This window comes from Rhineura floridana, chromosome 9, assembly GCF_030035675.1.
Source record: "Rhineura floridana isolate rRhiFlo1 chromosome 9, rRhiFlo1.hap2, whole genome shotgun sequence".
Lineage (NCBI taxonomy): Eukaryota > Metazoa > Chordata > Lepidosauria > Squamata > Rhineuridae > Rhineura > Rhineura floridana.
The window spans coordinates 10,576,961-10,597,283 of record NC_084488.1 but is presented as its reverse complement, the minus strand read 5'-3'; the positions used below and the strand labels follow the sequence as shown (position 1 = coordinate 10,597,283).

At 43.6% G+C, this 20,323-nt stretch overlaps 1 protein-coding gene across 1 annotated transcript in view; it reads left to right on the top strand.

Annotated features, from left to right (window-relative positions):
- Positions 1-18,022, top strand: part of ADGRA3 (adhesion G protein-coupled receptor A3) — a 103,175-nt gene extending 85,153 nt beyond the window's left edge. The window contains exon 18 of the mRNA XM_061585419.1: positions 17,924-18,022. Coding sequence (XP_061441403.1) covers positions 17,924-17,957 — 34 coding nt within the window. The 3' untranslated portion in view covers positions 17,958-18,022. The remainder of the gene's footprint in view (positions 1-17,923) is intronic.
- The last annotated feature ends 2,301 nt before the right edge of the window (positions 18,023-20,323 follow it).

Genomic DNA, 20,323 nt, shown 5'->3' with positions numbered 1-20,323 from the left:
AGACAGTCTTGCAAGGCTAATTCTCGCAAGGAATGTGCCCCACCTCGGCTATAAAGCTTGTCGGGTGAGCATGAGAACTTGTTGGGGCAATGTCACTGCCAGTAGTATAGTGGCAACTCCAGAAGTGCTGGGTCCCTTCTTGATGGTCACAGCCACACCCCCTCGCTTGCTTGCTCTCCATCATCATCTCCACACTCCTCAGTCCTTCCTGCATGTTCCTTTTCAGATGTCCCTAGGAGCCAACAGATGTCCCTAGAAGCCAATCCACATGAAACGAGTGTGTTAGCTACTGAGAAGAGTTGTCTCAGTGGCTCTCTTACCACCTCTCACTCTGATTTGCTTCAAACAGCAGGACAAGGAAGTAAGTGAGAGATTCTTCTCATTGGCTAACATACTGTTCCTTTCATGCTGATTGGCTCATAGGACGATGGAGACATTGGGACCCTGCTCCCAAAAAAAGTAAGGGGTCTAAGACCCCCCAAAGACCCTGGATGACTACACCCCTGGTCATTGCTGTTGCACAGTTCTGAATTTTGTTCCCTGATCTTGGACTCTAGACTCCTGGCCTTGCCCCTAGCTCAGTTGACTGCCATCCTATTGTAGGAACTGTGGGACTGAGTTAGCTCTTGCTTGCTGCTGCACCTGCATCATACGCTGCTTTAATAAAGGTTGTTCTCTTACTCACAAGTAAGCCCATCTGTTGCGCTGAATCTAAATCCAAAGAGCGCCACACACAGTTTTCTTTTTATTTTCCCCCTTTAAAAAAATACTTCTGTAGCCCCTCTCGCTACATGAGCAGATACATTCAGTTTTCTGTTGTTGTTGAGGTTACCCTCATATTTTTTTACTCCTGTAAACCCCTGCTTTTCCTTGAGCATGCTGATATTTCCCTCTTATTTATTTATAAACATATTTGCATACCGCTATTTCATTTCAAAAAACACCAAAGAGGTTTACAACAAATAAAAAACATACAGAAAAAACAACTTTTAAAATACAATAAAACCAAAGGTCAGCTGCTGCAGAAGAACATCTTCTTAACTGTCAGCATAAGCCTAGCACAACAGAAAGGTTTTCAGCAGGCACTGAAAGGTTAGACCAGAAGGCACTTGCCGAACCTCATGCGTGGTTAGTAGCATTTTGGCTTCATAAACATCAGCGCTTGTGCAATGAAGGTAGGAAACAGGATGGGGGGGGGAACCCCTCCAGCTGTTGTGTATCTTGAAAGTTTTCCCAACAAATTAAAAGTATTTTTAAAAGCAGTGGCACCGAGATGCTTCTGTCTGACTGTTCCTGTCTACTCCAAATACACAGAGGGATTCAAGACAGGCACTTGCTTAGATTGCTAGCTTCAGACAATAAACGCAGTAAAAATGGAACACAACTGGAAAGACTGTCAGCATAGGTTTAAAAATGAACCTTTTTGTTCAGAGTGAAGAAATGGAGAAAAACCACTAGTTGAAACAAATCTTTAAAAGCGTTCATTCATTGGCGATCACTCGTGGCCGAGTAAGATTGTCTTCCAAGATAAAGTCTTTAACGGTGGATCCGTAAGTGACTGTGGAGGCCAATTCTGGATCCACACAGCCTCCACAGTGAGGACATAGGTTTCCAGATGGAAGATGGTTACGATGAGGATTTGCTTGATGTGCCTTCCGCTTAGCTCATTTGTCCCTTTCGCCCTGTACTCGTGCTTCTTCAAAGTCCATAGCACCTTTGATAATGGCTGACCTCCAATTGGGACGCTCATCGGCCAAAGCTTCCCAGTTCTCGATGCTTATGTTACATTTTTTTGATTAGCTTTGAGAACATCTTTAAACCTCTTTTGCTGTCCACCGATATTCTGTTTTCTGTCCTTAAGTTGGGAGTAAAGTAGCTGCTTTGGAAGACGGTGGTCAGGCATTCAAACAACATGGCCGGTCCAGCGAAGTTGATGTTGGAGGATCATTGTTTCAACACTGGTAGTCTTTGCTTCTTCCAGTACGCTAACCTTAGTCCACCTATCTTCCCAAGTAATTTGCAGAATTTTCTGGAGGCAGCGTTGGTGGAATCTTTCAAGAAGTTGGGAGTGGCGTTTATAGATGGTCCATGTTTCACAGGCATACAGTAAGGTCGGTAGTATAATGGCTTTGTAAATAAGCATTTTGGTTTCCCTGCGAATATCCCGATCCTCGAACACTCTATGCTTCATTCGGGAGAATGCGGCACTCACAGAGCTCAGACAATGATGAATTTCAGCGTTGATGTCAGCTTTTACAGAGAGATGGCTGCCAAGATAAGAAAAGTGATCGACATTCTCCAGCGTCGCAGCATTAAGTTGGATTTATGGTGCTACAGAGGAATTGGTTCACACTCGCTGATGAAGCACTTTGGTTTTTTTTGATGTTAAGCAAGAGGCCAAGCTTTTCATATGCTTCTGCAAAGACATTTAGGATAGTTTGAAGATCTTCCTCTGAATGTGCGGGGACTACATTATCATCGGCATATTGAAGTTCTATGACAGAGGTTGTAATTACCTTACTTTTTGCTTTCAGCCTACTGAGATTAAAAATCTTTCCATCTGTTCGATATGTGATTTCCACGCCAGTGGGAAGTTTCCCCTCAACAAGGTATAGAATCATGGCAATAAAAATAGCAAATAAGGTCAGAGCAATGACACATCCCTATTTGATGCCTGATCCCACTTTGAATGGATCACTTTGAGAGCCATTGTTATCCGACATTGTCACCGTCATGGAGAAGTCACAAAATATTAACAAATTTATCAGGGCATCCAATTTTCAGAAGGATGGTCCAGAGAACAGTTCGATTTACAGTATCAAAGGCCTTAGTCAGATCAATAAACGCCACATACAGAGGTCGGTTTTGCTCCCTGCATTTTTCTTGAAGCTGTCGTGCAGTGAAGATCATGTCCACTGTCCCCCTGGAAGGGCAGAAACCATTTTGGGATTCAGGGAGGATGTCTTCTGAGATAGGTAGGAGGTGATTTGTGAGGATCTTTGCAAGGATTTTACCTGTGGTAGCAAGAAGAGAGATGCTTCGGTAGTTCCCACAATCTGTTCTATCACCCTTCTTGAAAAGAGTGATAATAATAATAATTTAATTTATCTGTCACCTATCTGGCCAATGGCCACTCTAGGTGACGTACAACTCTGTTACAATAAAATACATCATAATAATACAATACAACGATAAAACTATAAAACTATAAACAATGACAGTTCAGAGTAATTATGATAATTATGGCATCCCTAAAAACTTCTGGGATCTCCTCCCTCATCCATATTTTTTCAATGAGTTTATGAAGTTGTTGTGTAAGTTCAGGCCCACCTTCTTTAAAGACTTCAGCAGAAATCCCATCAGGTCCACTAGCCTTGTTATTCTTCATTTGGTTAATGGCTTTACTGACTTCATCCAAATTAGGGGATACTGCAAGCTCATCTCTAATTTGTTGTTGTGGGATTTGCGAGACCTCATCAGCCACAATAGAGTTACAATTAAGGAGGTCGTGGTAATGCTCTTTCCAATGCAGCGCAATAGACTCTTTGTCCTTTAGAAGTTTGGTACCATCTATTGAACGTAAGGGATTTGTACCATAATTTGTTGGTCCATAGATGGCCTTTGTGGCATTAAAAAAGCCCCGTGCATCATGAGCATCTGCAAAATGCTGGATTTCTTGAGCTTTCTTTATCCACCAGGTGTTCTTAAGTTCTTTATGTCATGAACCTGTAAGGGTCATGAGTTATTAAAAATCTAATAGCAATACTTTGGCTCCAGTAAGGGACTCTGGGAGACGGTTACAGTTGGAAAAGACAAGCCTTTGCCAATTTGCAAATCTGAGTTTCACTTCCCAGCTGAAGATGGTTAGAGAAGCCTTAACAAGCTGCACCTGTTTATCTTTGCTGATTAGCAAGTGCCTGGTACTCAAGGTCATCCTTGGCCTGTACAGTTGGAAAACACAGTTGGGAGGGGGGCCTGAAGGCGCGAAAATGTGAGAAACATTGAGAAGAAAGTTACATCAGCCAATTCCTGATTGGTCAATTAATTTTGGACCGTTAGGATCCTTTTCCCTTAAGTATAGGGCTAGAGACCCATAGCTTTTGTTCTCTGTTCTCTGCCTATGCTGACTGGTACCAGAGTTCCAAACCTTTCTGCCTTATGGTTCCAGGGGTTGCTTATGGGAAGGCAACCTGTGTCTGGTTCCATTGCTTTATGTTGAACATCCATCTCTCTTAGGAGAGGTGCCACGCAACCAACTAACTCGTGTGTAAGTAGTTAGGTGAGTTAGTTTGTTATTTTCTTGTTGTGTGTATGAATTCTCTTGTAAGAACCTAAACCCCTGTTGAGTGAATGGTCTTAAGGGATTACTTGCTGCTATATGTTATGTGCACTTATATATCTTAATAAAGCTACTTCTATTTAACCTGGTGTGTTCAATTGAGAGAAGGGGTGGTTCTGGATTCAGTACCTTGACCAATCTCAGTCACTAACTACCAAAGAGGGTTAAGAAGTTAAAGGCTTGGATTTTAAGTGTTAAACCAGAGGTGCCTGGCAAGGAGTGTAACTGTGACTCTTGCCTTTTAGGACCTTGGTTTTATATATCTTCTGGGCTCAGAGATCCCCTGGCTCTGAGTGGACCAGTATACAGGGGTGGTGGCAGCCTACCTTCTACCTTGCAGGGTTGCTGTGAGCGTACACAGCCTTGGCAAGGGTGAAGTAATAGCTTTTTGGTTCCAGTCTCATTTCCCTAAGGGTGGGGGTCTGAGTCTGATGCATGAACCCAGTACCTTGAGGGTCGGGGGGTCATGACACTTTAGTTCTTCTTTGGACCTCAGCCTTTGCACTAGCATAGTTTTTTTTCTTAGCAGCACAGTTAATGTCTTTTTGCCAGATCTGGAAGGCTTTCCTTTTCTTGTCAATGATATGTTCAATCTCACTATCATTCTCATCAAACCAATCCTGATGTTTCTTAGTTTGGTATCCAATAGTTTGTTCACATGCTGCAATAATGGAAGTCTTCAGTTTAATCCAGTGTTCCTCAATGTTTTCAGGGAGTTCCCTCAGTAGATGTTTCTTGAGGGTTGCTTGAAAGCAAGCTCGCTTAATAGGATCTTGAAGGGCGTGGATGTTTATTTTATGCCTTGGTTTTCTTCCTTGGAGCCTACGTTGAGGAACAGTATTAATGGCCATAGTGGATCGAATTAATTGGTGATCTGTCCAGCAGTCATCGGCACTCGTCATGGCCCTGGTGAGGAGTACATCACAATGATCTCTGGCACGGACAATTACATAATCCAGGAAATGCCAGTGCTTCGACCGAGAGTGCTTCCATGATGTTTTAAATTTATCTTTCTGGCGAAAGAGTGTGTTTGTGATAACAAGATTATGCTCTGCACATTTAGTCAGAAGTAGAATTCCATTAAGGTTGCTATTGTCAACTCCTCCTTTCCCAATGGTTTCTGGCCATAAATCAAAATCACGCCCAACTCTTGCATTGAAATCGCCCAGGAGGTTAATTTTGTCTTCCTTAGGTATCTCTGATAAGGTGGTGTCCAGCTGGGTATAAAAAATTTCCTTGATGTCTTCATCAGCATCTAATGTTGGTGCATAAGCACTTACAATAGTTGCCTGCTGGTTTTTGGCAAGTTTTAACCGGAGAGTTGAGAGTCGTTCATTAATGCCAATAGGAACTACTGTCAAGAGCTTCACAAGATTATTAATAGCAAAGTCTACTCCATATATTCATCTTTCTTCTTCAGGCAGTCCTTTCCAGGAGAAGGTATAACCTCCTTTTTCTTCCTTCAATTGTCCCTCTCCTGCTCTTCAAGTTTCTTGGAGTGCTGCTATGTCAATATCAAAATGTCTCAACTCCCTCGCAATGATGGCAGTCCTGTGTTCAGGACATTCACTATCTGTATTGTCCAGGAATGTCCTTATATTCCATGTTCCAAAGTTCATTTGTCTTTTGCGACCGCTAAATGGTGACCCAACTGGACGCGGTGATCCAGTCAGGGAGAGAGATGAGGCAGACTATGTTTAGGGCACCTTTTCTAGCCCTTTCCCCATACAGGGTGAGCAGAGTGGATCCTGAATAGGACTGCTCAGTCATGGATAGAGCTGCTGAACAACTAAACTGCCTCAGTCCTTGAGCTAGGACGACTGAGTGTGTATCCACCGCCCATGTGCTGGTCCATGACTAGGGGCTTCCGGATTTCACAGTCCTGCCCCCGTTGCCATTTGCCGATCGCCATGGGACTTTTGGCTTGGCTTGGTTTGATTGGAAGATGCCTGTGTGTGAATTTGTTTTATGTGGGGAGATTGGTGCACAACGATCAACACACAATCTTGACAGAAAAAGGCTTTGATCCAATGGCATGGATACCATGATGACTGGAAGTCAAGCTGAAGCTTCCTTTCAATTCCTCTTAATTGCATTAGGAGCATATGTAAGAATTGGGAAGGGCAGTAGCTGGGTAGCACTCTCTCAGGCTGAGCACTGGCCTTGCATGCAGAAGGCCTCAGATTCACTCCCCAGCATCTCCAGGTAAGGCTGGGAGAGACCCCTGCTTGAAACCCTGGAGAGCTGCTGCTGATGGACCAGTGGTCTGACTCTCTACAAGGCCACTGCCTATGTTCAGCACCTGACCTCCAGCTAAAGCTGGGGAAGAGGCCACCTGAGTAGAAGAGGTCCATGTGCCTTTGTACAAAGGTGCCTCTCAAGCAGAGATTTCCCTCTCACACATTCATTTAAACCCTACTGCTCCAACCCTTCCACTTTCCCATCCATTCATTGTGCAGACAATGTAAGAGATGAAAGATGGGGGAGGGAGGGTGGCACTGTCTGCCAGCTGCTCTGACCCTCAGCTGGCTTTTCCCAAGGGTCATCAGCCCTCGTTGGTAAAATCGTTTCTAAGACTGTGGTCACATTTTCTTTTTGAGCCCCATATGAAAAAGGAGTATGTTTTAGACTCATGCATGCTTTCCTTCACCCTTCCTTGACCACTCTATCCACCTTAGACCTCCTCCAGACAACCTATTTATTGAGCATTCATCTTGATTTGCTTACACAAAGCTTATGTGGAGATTAGACTATGTTTAGCCTTTACTGAGCAGTTCTTCTGATTTGTTTGCAAGGAGTTATTCATACAGCAATGAGCATTCATCTGGATTTCTTTGTATGGAGTTTTTATACTTCTTCCAGTTAATCATTCATTCTACATTTGTCAGTGGATCTCCCTGTCACTTTCTTAACTGCAAAAAGCCCCCCTCTCTTTTAAAAGTGGCAACAGAATGCTTTAATCCACTGTAATTGTGGAAACCTAAATTTCAGATGTGTGCTTGAATCCCTCCCACCAAATACTGACAGCTTGGAGGGGACCTTAAAATCACCAGATATAACAGAAGACGGGGCTGACAAAGCCTTTGCACCCTTCCATGATGCGATCGGGAGAAATCCCACATCACAGACATTGGAGTAGTCTATGGTGCATGGTGTCTAATAATAGCTAATTTGAAACCAAGAAAATTTGGGGAGAATTTCAGCCAAACTGAACATGTAAGTGTTCTCTTTTTATGAGAAAGGCTAACTCAAAAATGTTATAACAAACCAAATTAGCTGACTTATAATGAGCTACTTGGTCTTTAGCAACTTCTACTGCTAAAATGATGAAACTGAGGTTATATTTTGGACACGAGAAAACATGATTCACTAGAAAAGACAATAATGCTGGGAAAAACAAGGGAGTAGAAAAAGAGGAAGGCCAAACAAGAGATGGATTGATTCCATAAAGGAAGCCACAGCCCTGAACTTACAAGATCTGAACAGGGTGGGTCATGACAGATGCTCTTGGAGGTCACTGATTCATAGGACTGCCATAAGTCATAATCGACTTGAAGGCACATAACAACAAAAAACTGGAACATGCAGCTTGTGAACATAGAATGATACATTGGTTCGGCATTTGGGTGAAATTTAATTAGATACAATATGATGTTTTATTTTTCCAGAAATTGTGTGTGGAAGCAGAGAGAAAAACAGGGCTGGGGGGAAGAGGGGGGGGAAGAGAGAAATGTTTCTGTCAGTTGAGCCTTTTTATATTTTGGAAAATGAGAATCAGCTCCCCATACCCAACCCTCTGTGATTTTATCTCCGCAATTTCATTTTTATGCCTGGTATAGCACAGTGGGGAGGAGAGCCTGGCTGGGAGTCCAGAGTCTGTGAGTTTAAATCCCGGCTCATGTCTCCTGGGTATAAAGGGCCAGCTAAAGATCACCCCCACAGTGAGTGGCTCAGGGTTACGTGCCCTGCCACCTGTGCAGCCGTGGGCAAGCTGCATAGTCCCAAGGAGCCCAGTTGCCCCCCAGCTGGCAGTTGCGGACAAGAAAGGGGCTGGCTTGTGCAGCTGTGGCAAGCTGAGCAGGCCCTAGCCAGCTGGGGAGGACTAGTCTCAGTGGGAGGCAATGGTAAACCCCCTCTGAATACCGCTTACCATGAAAACCCTTTTCATAGGGTAGGCATAAGTCGGGATCGACCTGAAGGCAGTCCATTTCCATTTCAGATGATTATAAGCTTGGTGAATTGAGTATGCAATCAGCTGCCACTATATACCTTTCTGTGGAAAGTCTCCTGCCCCCCCCCCCGCAGCCACCACCCAAAATAGTTCTTTTGTAAAATAACAATATCCTTTGACTTGTTACATAATACTTTTGGGCAAAACCAAGAGAAATGCTGGACTCCGCTCTCTCCGATGCTAGCTAATTGGCTCCCTTAGCAGTCAACTTTTGCTCTCTGCAGTATCCTTTATTATCTTTCCCCAGGGTCTCCTAAGCATCCTACTTTCCTGAAGAAAGGTGGGCAAAAATCCATCTCAACTGAGATTCTTCAAAATTCATATCATTTTTAGTTCATGCAATTCCTCCATCTGCTATTCACAAGATATAATTCTTTCTACGAGAGACGGGAGTGGCAGGAGCTTTCTGTACAAAATGGTTTATTTTTCATTCCATTGCATTTTTGCTTTCTTATAGACCCGAAATGTCTGCTTCCCTTATGGTAGAAAAAATATTTGACCTTTCTCAGGATTACAGCAGTAGCATCCTGTGAACTGCATGTGAAGTTGCTGTTGAATGGAGAGCAAACTCCTCATTACGAGATACAAATCTGAGAGGATGAATGCAAAGGTCCCACCAGCCTCTGTCTTGCAATTACATGCACTCTTATTTAACTTGGTGTCTGTCATTCACTATTGTCCTGACCCAAGAAAGGATCCATAGGGTTATAGCCATTGCTAATCCTACTCTGAGCAGACCCACTGACATTAATGGCCATGACTAATTTAGGTTTATTAATTTCAGTGGCTGTGCTCTGAGTACATATGGGCTGAATACAACCCATAGAATCAATCTCAGGCAACATCTTTATCAGCCTGTTATCTGAGGATTTCAGAATTACAGTATATCTTCCAAAGAAAGTATACTTTGCTTGAAAATGTTGAAAACTCTTACCAACAACAACAAAATCAAATGGAGCAGCCCTCCCTAACGTCAGCCTCTCCAGATGTTTTGGACTACAATTTCTCTTGATTCCTGACCACTGGCCATGTTGGCTGGGGCTAATGAGCGTTGTCTTAAGACAGCTGGAGAGCACCACTTTGAGAAAGGCTAAAATAGAGCAAGACATGAGACAGCATAGGCCCAGTTTCCAACACTTTCCAGTGACCTTCACAATTCCTAACTGAGCAGAGCAGAGGAAGCTGCTTCTGCTGGACTGTAAGTGATAGAAATGAGCCAGCTCTCAGAGAGCGAGCAAATAGGGAGAACTAACAGGAGTTTGGCAGCAGGAGTGTAGTGAGGAAGAGCCACCTGGAGTAACCCCTGGATGCTGTCTGTTCTGAGTCACCGTGTGCTCAGCTGGGTAGGTGGAAAGGCCGAAGGGCTCCAAACAGCTTGAGTGGAAGGGGTGTGTCTTGATAACTGTTGATTGAAGGGGCATGGCCTGATAACTGCTGAGTGCAACTATCAGAAGCTGTGTATGCTGGGAGATGAATTCTGTTTCCTGACTACCAATGCAGAGGAAATTGCCTCAGCTAGTCTGCAAGTGATGAAAGTGACCCAGTGTCGGAAGGCAGAGCTGGGGTCCCAATCCTGGGGAGCTGGATCCTGGAGAGTTGGGAGAAGAGTATTCGGATGGATGGCAGAGGGAAGGGGGAGGAACTTCCCCCCTTTGGAGCGAAGATGAAACAGAGGAACTGCCAGTGATAAGGTCGCTTAGCAACGGGGAGCCTGAGCCCTCCCTGGACATTCTCACGCCTCCCCCTCTTTCAGGCTCAGAGCAAGAGGGGGAAGAGGGAGGGCTGCTCACAGCCGAAAAGCGGGGAGGCAGTTTACCATCAGCCCCTCCCCTATCCCCCATCCTGGAATCGGAAACTTCAGAAGAGGAGGGGGTGATGCTTCCCCCCTCACTGCGCACACGCAGACAGCTGAAAAGACAGGAGAGAGGGGGGGAAGGCGGGCAGTACCTGAGGGGCAGTTAAGGAGGAGCGAAAGATTGCGTGCCCGTTTGGCCCCTTCTTAAAGAACAGGCGGGAAGAAGTCCCTTGCTCTGTCAACTTTCTCCCAATGCCGCAGGACCTGTATCCCTGTATTGCTTCATGAGAAAACGCAGTCTTTGTTTGGACATTACCCTAATAAAACACGAATTAACTACAACCGCTGGTCTGGTTCCTGAGTCACATCCTGGGCCTGACACCCAGCTGTCAGAGGGCCCGTCCATACGACTGTATAATCTGCATTGTTATAGCTTTGTGTCCTCATTAATTCACCATCGTCCATATGACGTTGCAAGCTAGTACAGATTTTTGCATTCACAATGCAGTGGACTTTCCTGCAATAGGCAGTCCATGGGCATTCCTCTGTCATATGCCAATTTCCTTTTATGCATGGGAATAAAAAAAAAATTCCTCGCTCTTCTGAAAAAGCACACAAAAAGCAAACTACTGTTTTGGACCACTGTAAAGGGGTGGTCTTCAAGGAGTGGCCAGTGCTAAAGAATGTAGACCCAAAGAAGCCAATACATATGGATGGTTGATAATCGGGTATTCACAGTCATCTGACCACAGACAGAATATGTATGGATCTCGAGGCCACCAATAGGATATTTTAAAAATGTGGGTTTTGCAGACAGGTATGGATGGGCCCAGAGAGTGAGCAAACAGAACAAGCAAACAGGGAGAGCTAACAGGAGTTTGGCAGCAGAGTTTGGCAGGGGAGGTCAAGGGTGAGGTCCCTAACAAAAACTGTTCTTGTAGCATGCATCATATACCAGTGGGACTCTCTTGTTAACCTTCAAGGAAGACAGGACAAAGCATAGGCTATTCCAGTACAAGTAAAAAAATAGAAACAAACGTTAATAGAGACTATGGAGAGAAAGGACATTCTAGTGGTGGCAACTTGCAAGGTGTGTGCAATGTTTGTTTTCTTGCCTGAGAACAACACAGTGTACATGCCCAACAAGTGCAAGCTGGTTGCACTGTTGGAAGAAAAAGTGAGAGGCCTGGAATGGCAAGTGGCCACTGTCAGACCACCACCTGTATCTTTCTGACTTTAAAGACTACAGCCCTGGGTTGCCTTTGGATACCTGGTGCTGATACACTATCCATTCACTGCTCTCACCATAGATACCATTTCCAGCTTTGGTTTCTGCTCTGCCCACCCTTCCCTTCTGTATGTATCCAGCCAAGGATCAGGCATGTTGTTAAACCAAAGGAATTTATTAGTTAACACAAGGAATAAAACAAGATTACTTTAGGTTCAGTAGATAGGTGTGTGGTTACGTTTAAATGGTTTCCATCATGTTATCATTTCTCTTATATAAATACCTTAGTCCTAAAAACCTGCCTCACTACCCGCCTAATACACATCCACCCCTCACCCTCTTCAACTCAAACCCCAGAACTGAACTCTCTCACCAACCGTCATTCTCACCTATATACCTTCAACCACCCAGACGCTCAGCCAATCACAACACAGCATTCCACAGCATTCCATCGCATGTACTCCCCCCTCCCAACTCTCTCTACTTACCATATTTACACTACAAAACCAGCACTTACCATAAATACTGTACAAATATAACAGGGGCATCACAATTCCCCCCCTTTAACATGTTGTGTCCAAGAATAATATGATACGTTAAAACAGAATTAATTTCACTCAAGAGGAGAGTGTCCATACTGTCCAATTTCTCGGTCAGATGACTGAAGGCTCTGGTACACGTCTGGAAAGTCCATCTGCCAGCACATTGTCCTTTCCTTTAATATGTACAAAGTCCACTAGATATTCCTGCAGCGTCCACGACCATCTCTAGAGCATGGTATTACTATTCTTCATAGAGTCCAGCCACATCAGTGCCCGATGATCAGTGATGATGGTAAATCTTCCCCATGCGTAAGAACACAGTTTATTCAGGGCCCACACAACCACCAAGCATTCCTTTTGCACCAACAAATAATTCCTCTCTCTTGTGGTCAGCTTCCTGCTCAGAAAAGTAATAGGATGGTTTGTGCCTTCCCTTTCCTGCATCAGCACAACTCCAAGACCCAGGTCAGAAGCGTCAGTGGCCACGATGAAAGGCTGCTCATAGTCCAGAGCTATTAGCGCTGAACTCTGACATAGTGCATGCTTTAACTGGACATAAGCTTTTTCGCACCTTTCACTCCACTCCACTCTCTCTGGCTGTTTCTTTTTAGTCCATTCATGCAGAGGGGTAGCTATTTCCCCAAACCCCTTGATAAACCTCCTATAGTACCCTGACATACCCCGGAATGCTCTCACTTGCTTTTTATTCAGTGGAACAGGCCAAGACTATATAGCCTCCACTTTGCTCCATAAGCGAATTATTTTTCCACTTCCCACCTTATGTCCCAGGTATGTTACCTCGGATAACCCAAACTGGCATTTTTAAACTTTTAGGATCATTCCAGCCTTTTTAAATGCCTCTAAAACTGCTGTTAGGTTTTGTAAGTGCTCCGGCACTGATTTGCTAAAGATAGCCACATCATCAATGTAAGCAAAGTCTGACATGCCTCTCAGGATGGTATTGATCAGTCTCTGGAATGATGATGCTGAATTCTTAAATCCAAACATGAGAACTGTGAATTCATACAGCCCATCCAGTGTGTTAAATGCAGTTTTGCTATGTGACTTCTCATCTATTTGCCAAAACCCTTTACACAGCTCTATGGTGGAGATTACTTTGGCTGCACCCAACAGTTCCACCATAGAGTCTACCTTTGGCATGGATACGCATCCAGAACTGTAATTTTATTTATAGCCCTGAAGTCAATGCAGAATCGGATCATTCCATTCTTTTTAGGAACCACCATGATTCTCGATGACCAGGGTCTAATTGATTCATGTATCACACCCAACTCTAACATTTCCTTAACTTCTTTCCTGATCTCTTCAAGCACTCTTCCATTCACATGATAGGGAGTTGACCTTATTGGAGGATGATTGCTGGTGTCTATCAAGTGTTTTACAACACTAGTTCTACCAGGTCTATTTCTAAAGAGTTCTGCATATTTACTCAAGACTTTCATGATTTTCTCTTTGACCTGATCACTCACCTCCTCTGACCACTCCAGCTGATCTAAACTTCCCTCTGTCTTTCTGTCTTGCACCAAATCTGGCAAGTCAGGCCCACTCCCTTCAGGAAACAAGGTGACCTGTAAAACCCTTGCATCTCTAGCATGATAAGGCTTTCACATGTTCACATGTATCACTTTGTGTTTTTCTAGTTTGTCTGATGTTATAACATAAGTCAAGGTGTCTAATTTTTCTCTAATAATAAATAGTCCCTCCCAGCTGGCTTGTAACTTGTTCTGTTTTCTGGGAATAAAACCATGACCATATCCCCCACTTAATATGTACACTCTCTTGCTGTTCTGTCATACCAATAGCTCTATTTTTGTTGAGCTTGGCTCATATTTTCTTGTACCACTTTCATAATGGATTCTAATTTGTTACGGAGGTCTGTCACATAATCTACCACAGATGTTTTATATTCCACCAAGGATCCTTCCCAAGAATTCCATAGTAATTCTAAAGCACTCCTAACTTTCCTACCATACATTAGTTCAAAAGGTGAAAAAAAACCCTGCCGATTCTTGCGGCACCTCCTGGTAGGCAAACAAGAAATACCCCAAGAGTTCATCCCAATCCTGTGGGTGATCCTGTACATAGCTTTTTATCATCCCTTTCAGCACCCCATTAAATCTTTCAGTAAAACCATTGGTAGCTGGATGATAAGTGGCTGTTTTCAGATGCTTCAACCCACAGGCACTGCATGACTTCCCCCATAAATAAACTGCCTTGATCAGTCAATACTTCATGGGGAAAACCCAGTCTCATAAAAATCTTCAGTAAATCTGCTGCTGCTACAGGACCTTCTACTGATCTCAATGCCTCAGCATCCGGGTACCTTGTGGCATAGTCCACCACCACTAAGATGTATCTCCAGCCATGCCTTGAGGGTTTAGAGAAAGGACCCACTATGTCAATCCCCACTCTGTAAAAAGCTTGCCCTATTATAGGAAGGGGTTTCAGTGCAGCCTTTGTTTTCACCCCACTTTTCCCCACTCTCTGGCACACTGGACAGGATAAACAGAATTGGTTGATATCTTTGGCAATGTTTGGCTAATAGTAATGCGCCAATAGTCTCTTTTTGGTCTTTTTTACTCCTAGGTGACCTGCACAAGGTATATTATGTGCCATCTCTAGCAACCTAGTTCTGTACTTGCTGGGCACTATTAACTGTCTGACTGGTTCACAGTTTATCTCTCTCTCTTTTGGCAGCCACCTTCTATACATCTCTCCATTTCCCCACACTGTTTGATCCCTCAGGCTCTCTGTAAAGGGACTCCTTGTGGTTGGGGTTGTTCCTTTATAGCTTTCAAACTAGAATCTTGTTTCAACTAATTTCTGAACTCCCATACCTCCCCAGAATCAAGCAAATTCAGAATTGGTAACATTGTCTCATTCTCCTCAGGCACACTAGGGGTTGCTATGGTGACCTCAGGCTCAGTTACAGGCTCCACCCTGTTCTCATCAGCAACAGGCAAAATGGCTTCAGCAGCTTCAGCTGTTGCCTTGTCACCACATAATCTGCCCCTGTGATCCCATCACATCTCTGCCCAAAATTATAGGCTCATGCTGTTGGGCATTGATACCCACTTTATAAGCCTCCTCTTTTCCTCTCCAGTTCAACTTAGCAAGGCCACCAGAATGCTCTCTGGCACACCTCTCACACCTTGTATTACCACTTTTCCATGAGATAAAATTTCATCAGCTTTCACTAGATCTGGCCTCAAGAGGGTCTGGGCAGTGCCAGTGTCCAGTAAAGCCCAGTAATTCACCCCTTGCAGACACTTCCTCCCTCAAGCTCGTGTGAAAATCCTGCACATTTGTCCAGCTTATTTGACAAAATTGAATTTACTTAGCTTACCCCTCACTCTGCTCATTCCTTACTATCTTTACATGAACAGGATTTCTGGTGGGGTTGCTAGCTTCACACTAGAATTGTAAATGTCCTGGTTTACCACATCCAAAACAGACCTTTCCCTCCATTTTAGGATACACAGACCTAGTTTGAGGTGATCTGTAACCTTCAGATATTGTTGGAGGGTTTACTCTCTGTGGTACCACATCTCTTCTGCCAGTTGTTATGGGTTTATGTTTATGGTCAGAGGCACATGTTACAAAATTCTTCCAAGCTACACAGGAAGTGGATTGGACTGTGAAAGACCGACCCAAATTGTGTTTGCATTTTGACAAATTTGTAGGGCAGTACAATATCTCAGAGAGGAGGTCAGGTCTCCTACTCCTCTGGTGCATTCACTATAGCTGCCCAATTTCCCTGCTTTTTAAAATTTGATAGAAATATTTGTTGGCTATGGGTACATTCTTAAACTTGCAAGGTTTTTTGCCTGTTAGTGAATTATATTCACTTCCTAGCAGAATTCTATACAGATGTGGGCAGACTTCAGAACTCTGAGTACTTTCATTCTCAGGTCCACCAAACAGAGTCAGAGGCAATAGTGGCTCAACAAGGTAGACATTAATGCATTAAGAATTAAGGAACAATGTACCTCTGAGTGTATTCTCAGCCCAAGAATTTGTGATTAGTACCAGGACCAAGTTATTTTTCCACACAAAACTTAACTTCTACATTTCCTCTAAGCATTCTTCTTCAGCAACCAAATTTAGGGCCCCCAAAAATCGTTTCACCTGTTGTCAGTGGGAGTTGATCTGCTGAAGATCCCTCTGAAGTCTACCAGTACATCCTAATTTACCTTTGCCAAATCTCTGCTTTAAAAGATACACAGATAAAGACCATGTGAGCATCCTCTGCAAATTATTCTTTAAGTTTTTTCCTTGAGCCAAAATTAATAGAGCCCCAAAATAAATCTTGTAATTACCCATCACAAGTATTAACCTTGGTAATATTAAGCTTCAGTCTGACTGTTAACTGCCTCTCACTCTAAGGCTAATTTGTATGCCTCTTTTCCAAGTGAACTGTGTGCAAAGCAGCTCATAATCAAGCTTATTATCAAAATTACATTTGAAAACAATTTGTTCAAAAAAAGCAATAAATTCAATTATGACAAAATCATCAATTCAATAAACATAGGATTAATTCTTCATTCCAATTAAATAACCTAAATATAATGAATACAGAGCTAAATCAAAATTAGGAAACCATAAAAATAAAGCCAACCCCTGCTAAAAGTTTTAGTCTTGCTATACTTCCAGGTGCCACAACAGCCTGCCTTAAATACAGTGTGTGTATGTATGTCTTCCTTCTCACCAGGTTAGATGGTTCACAGCTGCCTCCCTTATCTCTTCTCCAGGGAAGGCTGGCAGCAGCAAAAGGGAAGAGCTGGGGAGAACAATGAAGGCAGTCCTTTTCCCCAGCTTCCCAAGTATTCCAGCTCCTGGAGTGCTGGCCTTAGTCAAGACTTAGAGCTTATCCTGCTTGTGACATCATAATGACATCATAATGTCATATTTGCATTCACCTAGGCATTCTTTCCATGCCTGCTAAACCTTAGTAATCATAAGCATGACAGTTGGGTGTTTGGTCACAGAACATAATCCTGAATAAAAGTTTAGTGTAACCTACTTCCCATAACTGGAAATTTCTAAGGGCCATTTCTTATGTTTCATTTTGTGCTCAGCTACAGCTGTCCAATGACAAAATTATGCAAGCAGGACATTATATGTGAAGGGCACTCACAATGTAAAAATGGGTGCAGTTTCCTTTAAAAGATACATCAGGACCTCCTGAACCCCACTGTAAATCATTTCCAAACTATTCCCCAATGGAAAAAGTTAATATAGCCCCCAAATAAACGTTTTAATTACCGATCACAAAGATCCATCTTGACATGAAGCATTGATCTGGCTGTTAAGTGTCTCTCTCACTTGGTAGACTTAGAGCTTATGTAACTACTTTTAGAAGATTTTTACTATCCTTCTATACAGTACATATATTCAAAGTTCTTTATTAATGGTCTCTGCAAGGATTCACAGCAAAGGACATATACAGAGTTAAATAACATCAAATTCTCATAATAAAACAACCACGCACTCACGTGCACATGTAACCCCCACAATCTTGTTTTAGTTGGTTCAGTCTGGTGGGTGGGGTTTCATAGCAGAAAAAAATTGTTTGAAGAAGAAAGCAAGTGTGGAGCAGAAAAGTTGGTCCTGGGTGTGGCTGCTAGGGAAGCTATTATTTAGTTGGTCTTTAACCCCTTGATTAAGGTACATATGTATATCTGTATTGTACAGAAGTAGGGAAGGGTATGAGGAGTATATATATATTTGAATGGTAGTTATTTGTATATGTATTCTTTAATCATAGGACCTTGCTGAATCTGTGGACTTTCCGGGCCTAGCTGAAGCTGCAGTGATTCAGGGCAGCAGGATAAAGCTATTCATCTCCTGAAGATTAAGAAAAAGAACTTTTCAGTTGATTGCAAAGATATTTTGCCAAAAAAAGAGAAAGGACACATGGACAAGGATCTTTTACGTATTTGGAAACTGGGAACCATATAAAACTGTTATATTTAATGTTATGTTTTCTTTATGAAAAAAAAGTTCACAAGTTATTCATGGAATCTTTATAAATTCATTTCATTTTTGGCCCGTAAGAACCTGCAAGGGATTACACACACACAGTGGAAGGTCGTTAATAACATGGTTCACTGTAGGGTTGCCAGGTCAGAAGCATCCCAAAACCTGAGATTTTAGGGGCGGGCCCGAGTGATGTCACGGGGCAGGCCCGAGTGATGTCACGGGGCAGGCCCGAGTGATGTCATGGGCTGGGCCCAAGTGATGTCACGGGGCGGGCCCAAGTGATGTCATTAAGCATGATACATTAAGCATCAATCACAGTTTCTTGGAGCGTACAATTTAAAAAAATATCTGACTGGAAATTAAGCTAGACATCTTAGCTAAAAGATGGAGCGTGGGTAGGAAACATTTAATTTATTTATTTATTTAAAACATTTCTATGCCGTTCTATCTTCCTGGAAAGCTCAGAGCGGCCGACAACTCTATAATAAAAGAACATAGACCGAGAATACCTTATAAAAGCAAGACATACACCATAGATACAAACTTATAAGATAAGATTAAAATAGTAAAAACTGTATACAATACAATAAACACATAATTACTCCATAATCTCTCATGGTCAAGAGATTTCCTATTCCTCAGTCCAGGTTAAATGCAAGACGGAAAAGGAACGTCTTAACCTGGCGACGGAATGCCGGAAGCGAGGAGGCCGACCGGACCTCTATTGGTAGGGAATTCCAGAGTCTAGGGGCGATAACAGAGAATGCCCTATCTCTGGTTCCTGAAAGATGAACTTGTGAGGTTGAGGGTATCCTAAGGAGCGAATTATCGGAGGACCTGAGAGAACGGGGGGGTTCATAAGAAGACAACCGATTGGACAGATAGACAGGGCCCAAGCCGTGAAGGGCTTTAAAGGACAACACCAGCACCTTGAATTGAGTCCGGAAGCAAATTGGCAACCAGTGGAGCTGTTGAAACAGGGGGGTTGTATGGGCACGAATGTCAGCCCCTGTCAGCATTCTTACTGCTGCACGTTGAACCAATTTAAGCTTCTGAACTGTCTTCAAAGGCAGCCCCACATTGCAGTAGTCAAGCCGGGATGTAACTAGGGTGTAAGTTACCTTCGTCAGATCAGACATCTCTAAAAACGGGCGCAGCTGGTGAACCAGTCTTAACTGGGCAAAAGCGCTCCTGGACACAGCAGAAACCTGAGCTTCCAGGTTCAAAGCTGAGTCTAGAAGCACACCCAAGCTGCGGACTTGAGTCTTCAGGGGGAGTGTAACCCCATCTAACACAGGTACATTCCATGTTTCTACTTTGGCCCCACGACTGACAAAGAGCATTTCTGTCTTGTCTGGATTTAATTTCAACTTGTTCACCTTCATCCAATCCATCACTGAGGACAGGCACTGGTTCAGGGGTCGAACGGCTTCCTTGGCATCAGGAGGAAAGGAGAAGTAAAGCTGGGTGTCATCTGCATATTGATGGTAACGAACTCCAAACCTCCGGATGACCTCACCCAGCGGCTTCATATAGATGTTAAATAACAAAGGAGACAAAATAGAACCCTGTGGAACCCCGCAGGTCAAAGGCCAGGGGGCTGAGCAGGAGTCTCCAAGTATTACCTTCTGGGTTCGACCCTCCAGGAAGGAGCAGAGCCAACATAAAACAGTACCCTGAAGCCCCATCCTGGATAGGCGATCCAGAAGGATACCATGGTCGATGGTATCAAAGGCTGCTGAGAGATCCAGGAGAACCAACAGGGACACACTCCCCCTGTCTAATTCCCTTCAAAGGTCATCCACCAAGGTGAGCAAAGCTGTTTCGGTCCCGTGGCCAGGTCTGAAACCAGATTGGAATGGATCGAGATAATCCATTTCCACTAGGAACCGTTGAAGTTGACTAGTCACCACCCGCTCCACTATTTTACTTAAGAAAGGTAAGTTGGATACTGGTCGATAATTACCCAAACATAATGGGTCTAAGGAGGGTTTTTTCAGTAATGGTCTCACAAACGCCTCTTTCAGGCATCCCGGCAGGGAGCCTTGTTGAAGAGAGGCATTGACTACTCCACAGACCCATTCAGCCAGGCCCCCTCTGGCTTGTTTAATGATCCAGGAGGGACAAGGATCAAGCGGACAGGTGGTAGGTCTCATTCCTCCAAGGAGGCTGTCTATATCTCCAG